The 3,992-nt window shown below is 30.7% G+C and overlaps 1 protein-coding gene across 2 annotated transcripts; it reads left to right on the top strand.

The window, feature by feature from the left end:
* The first annotated feature begins 692 nt into the window (after positions 1 to 692).
* LOC145069822 (putative glucose-6-phosphate 1-epimerase) lies at positions 693 to 3,751 on the top strand. Of its 2 annotated transcripts, XM_079016769.1 has the most exons (9): positions 693 to 903; positions 1,070 to 1,146; positions 1,486 to 1,560; positions 1,666 to 1,722; positions 1,813 to 1,973; positions 2,145 to 2,285; positions 2,381 to 2,483; positions 2,572 to 2,671; positions 3,446 to 3,751. In XM_079016769.1, exons 1-9 carry the CDS (start codon positions 846 to 848, stop codon positions 3,613 to 3,615), a joined length of 942 nt encoding a protein of 313 aa, XP_078872895.1. In that variant the 5' UTR covers positions 693 to 845; the 3' UTR covers positions 3,616 to 3,751. The 2 variants fall into 2 exon arrangements, with proteins under 2 accessions (XP_078872895.1, XP_078872894.1); XM_079016768.1 differs by lacking the exon at positions 693 to 903 and having other exon boundaries at positions 926 to 1,146.
* Positions 3,752 to 3,992: the final 241 nt, after the last annotated feature.

The raw sequence follows: 3,992 nt of genomic DNA, 5'->3' as shown, positions 1-3,992 counted from the left end.
CTCCCTTAGGAGCTAAAGTGGTGCGCCAAGGTCCACTTGCCGACAACTTAGCTAGATGAGAGAGCAGTGAGAGTACAGGTTGTTTGTGATTGGTTATTTTTGTTTTTTTTTTTTTTATTTCAAATACATGTTAACACTCTAACACTTCCTAGCACTATGTTATGCTTACATGACATAAAAAATTGATGTTGCACTATAGCTATACACACCACCACTCGCTCTAGTCTAAATGAAAGAATCATATCATTGAAATTAATAACCTAAAGTTAATATAGATCGGTAATTATGCACCAATGGAGTTTTTTTTTTTTTTTTTTTTAAATTAAACAAAAAATAGTTTTTCTGTAAAGTACCAAAAACACAGTATTAAAGTTACAAACGTAAGATCTATATTACATAGTTAATTGTAGAAGCTGATTCGGACATATATAAAGATGATCCATATGGATGATTTTCGGACCAATGTGAATAACTGAGATCTGTATAGGCAACACAAAATCTTAGGAAGACAACTAAGTGGGCCAGAATATTGACTGATTCCCTATTGACCTTTTCAAAACGAGATTAGATGTTTAGCAATATATGGTTATATTCACTATAATAATTAATGGCTTGATAGCAATTAGAATACAAATTGATAATGCTTGCCTGATTGGTGGACAAAACATGCTATTGACCTTTTCAAAAATACCTATTCAAACATGGGAGCACAGTTGACCTTTCACCTGAGAGAAGAGGAAAGAGCAGGCGAAGTTCTTAATATCTCGATCATATTAACATATCATATATCATTATATCCTACTCAGATTCACATTCATTTTGTGATTTGACTATGATATTTTTGTATGGTTTTGTCAATAATTGGCCCCACAGTAAAGTCGCCGGAGGATCTTCTCAAGACAGGTGAACACCATTAAAGTCGACGTTTTTGGTTGCACTAATTAGGCACTAGTATTTCAGTTTTTCTCTTTCTCGAGCTTAATCTGTATTTGCTTTTCTGCAATGATTTCCTATTTATTATATGTAACCATATCCATTGTTTTATGGATGCAATTGCAACCTACCTTAGCATCTGTTGAGATCACTAAAGGCATCAATGGCCTAGACAAACTCGTACTCCGTCAAATCCATGGAAGTACTGTAGAGGTATGTAGAAGACGAATTCCCTAATTTCTCTCTGATTTGCTCGCGTATTGTAATCTAACTCTATATACTGTACTTGTTGCTGGATTTTATCATTTATCAATCATGTTATGTCACATCATTGCTGATTCATTCGATCTTACTCATAACGGAAAAGATCTAGACGTATAAAACTGTAAAACTTCGTTTTTAGGTTAGATTTGTTCTCTGTAATTGGGATCTCGCGATATACCAACATTTCTTACCTTATGCTCCTGCGATGTTAATGCCTTAAGTTTCATCATATCTGAAGATTTCACATGCTTTTAATGGTGTTTAACATTTCTATTCTGCAAATTTCAGGTGTATCTGTATGGAGCTCATGTAACATCTTGGAAAAATGATCATGGAAAAGAGTTACTTTTTCTCAGTAGTAAGGTATATCAGCTATCCGGAATCCTATTTTGATGAATCATACTCCTATTAAAAACTTGTAGTTGTTTTTTCCTCTTTAATAACTTAGAACTTCATGTGTTTATGCAGGCAATCTTTAGCCCTCCAACAGCAATACGAGGGGGGATTCCTATCATCTTTCCTCAAGTATGTGCATTGCATCTATCTTTTTCTACTGTTTAATTCACTTTCTTTTTTTAATTTACTTAATCACATTCACCTTCTTCATTGATGCAGTTTTCAAATCTTGGCCCTCTTAGATCCCATGGATTTGCTAGAAACAGAGTATGGACCATGGAGAACAATTCCCATCCTCTTCAATCCAAACCCATTAATGGAGTTTTTGTTGATTTGTTACTTAAGCCCACGGAAGATGATTTGAATATATGGCCTAACAGGTACATAGTTTATTGACTTTATTCCATTCCTATCTTATATACTTTGCGCTTTTACTTTCTCATTGATATATATATATATATATATATATATATATATATATATATATATATATATATATATATATATATATATATATATATAACTTTTTCTATTTATATTTTCATTTGTAGGTTTGAGTATAGACTAAGGATCACTCTGGGACTTAAAGGAGACTTAATCATGACATCTCGGATAAAAAATACCAACACCGATAAAAAGCAATTTAATTTTACATTTGCTTATCACAACTATTTCCGTGTTTCAAATATCAGGTAAATCGGTTAACATGATAATATATATTAATTGGTAATTATAAAAAAAATGGTTTTAACTTTTAAAGTGAACATTTTGATATTTGTATTTGTAGTGAAGTTCGAGTGGAAGGATTAGGGAAACTTGATTATCTTGACAATACACAGAACAGGACAAGATTTACAGAGACACGGGATGTTATAACCATTAATTCAGAGGTAACAAAAGTTACCACTTCTCTGGCTTTGATTGTTTTACTTTACCATGGTTAGGTTAGGCTTTAACTAATGTCATTTATTTACCCAGATTGACAGGATTTATCTCAGCACACCAAAAAAGCTTGCAATTCTTGATCATAAAAAGAAACAAACAGTTTCCATTCAGAAACATGGACTTCCTGATGCTGGTGAGATTTTTTGCACTTTAGTGTTAAAAATGGCAAGATGGTCATTTACTCATATTTAGAGGGGTTTTAATTAAAAAAAATAAGGGTTATTTCTATTTTCTAAGAAAAAAACTACTTGACCCGTTTTCATTTAAGACCTTTTTTTTTTACGTTCTAAAATCTGGTTTATAGATTTTCATCTGGTAGAATAAATAATAGGTCTTTTTCAAAAAAAAAAATAGTCAACATATTGCGTCTGTTGTGGGCATAATTATAAAATATTATTTGCATAGAGATCCAATATTTTGATCATTTTTGGGAAAAAAATAAAATTATTACTAATGAAGGCAAAAAAGAAAAAGTTATGAAAGACCTTTAGTTTAGATTGTAAAATTCTCTTTAGCTCTTATCCGAAATCCAAAAAATGAAAACAGTATTTGTGTACATAGAACTTAGAGTGAATTACATTTTTGGCCCTTGAGTATAGCTGATTTTTAAATTTTGGTCCCAAAAAGTTATCTTCTTCAAAATTTTGGTACTTATTCAATGTTTTTGAAACGTTTTTTTATGTCCATGTACCAAGTAAAACGTTAATATGACAAAAATTGCAAAAATCGGCTAAAGTCATGGACCAAAAATAGTTATATTACTTGGAACAAAGACCTAAAAGAACCTCAAATAAAGAAATTACAAAAGAAATTTTTTGAGATCAAAATTTAAACAATCAACTACATTGAGGGACTAAATATGTAATTTACCATAGAACTTATTTTATAACTTTTTGTTGTGCAATAGTGGTGTGGAATCCATGGGAGGAGAGATCAAAGACTATTGTTGACTTAGGACCTGATGACTACAAAAGTATGGTTGCTGTAGAGGCATCAGCAATTGGAAAGCCTGTTATACTAAACCCTGGTCAAGAATGGAAAGCAAGTCAAAAGCTATCCGCTGTTACTTCTCATTAAATGATTTAAAATTACTTTTTTTTGGAATTTTTATTTATGTAACTAGAATTTATGATACCACAGAAAATGTTGATCTTGTATTGCTACTCATTTGTAACTTCAAATTATAGGGGAATGTATGTATCATTTGTGTTGAGTATTTGAGAAAATGACTTTATTGTATATGTTAAATAATTTGTCTGTTTTCTTAATTTTATAAAATAACGACTTGTATTTTGTCATTTTAAAATATATGTTTTTTGTAAAACCATAAAATATAATTAAAAATAGGCCAAGTTCTATAAAATCATTATAATTTGTTTTTGTTGGTTTAACCATCGAAATAGAGAAATTAAATATCCTCCTACTTTTTTTCCTAATTATTTTCCTACCCATTT

This window comes from Lactuca serriola, chromosome 8 (genome assembly GCF_051521515.1).
Source record: "Lactuca serriola cultivar US96UC23 chromosome 8, Lser_US96UC23_V15, whole genome shotgun sequence".
NCBI lineage: Eukaryota > Viridiplantae > Streptophyta > Magnoliopsida > Asterales > Asteraceae > Lactuca > Lactuca serriola.
This window is presented reverse-complemented; position numbering and strand designations above follow the sequence as displayed.

Bases quoted from the DNA above. Each gene is read 5' to 3' on its own strand.
- LOC145069822 (XM_079016768.1), top strand. From the start codon at position 1,003: ATGATTTCCTATTTATTATATGTAACCATATCCATTGTTTTATGGATG. The intron at 1,147-1,485 runs GTATGTAGAAGA...TGCAAATTTCAG, and splicing joins TCCATGGAAGTACTGTAGAG to GTGTATCTGTATGGAGCTCA. The intron at 1,974-2,144 runs GTACATAGTTTA...TTTCATTTGTAG, and splicing joins TTGAATATATGGCCTAACAG to GTTTGAGTATAGACTAAGGA.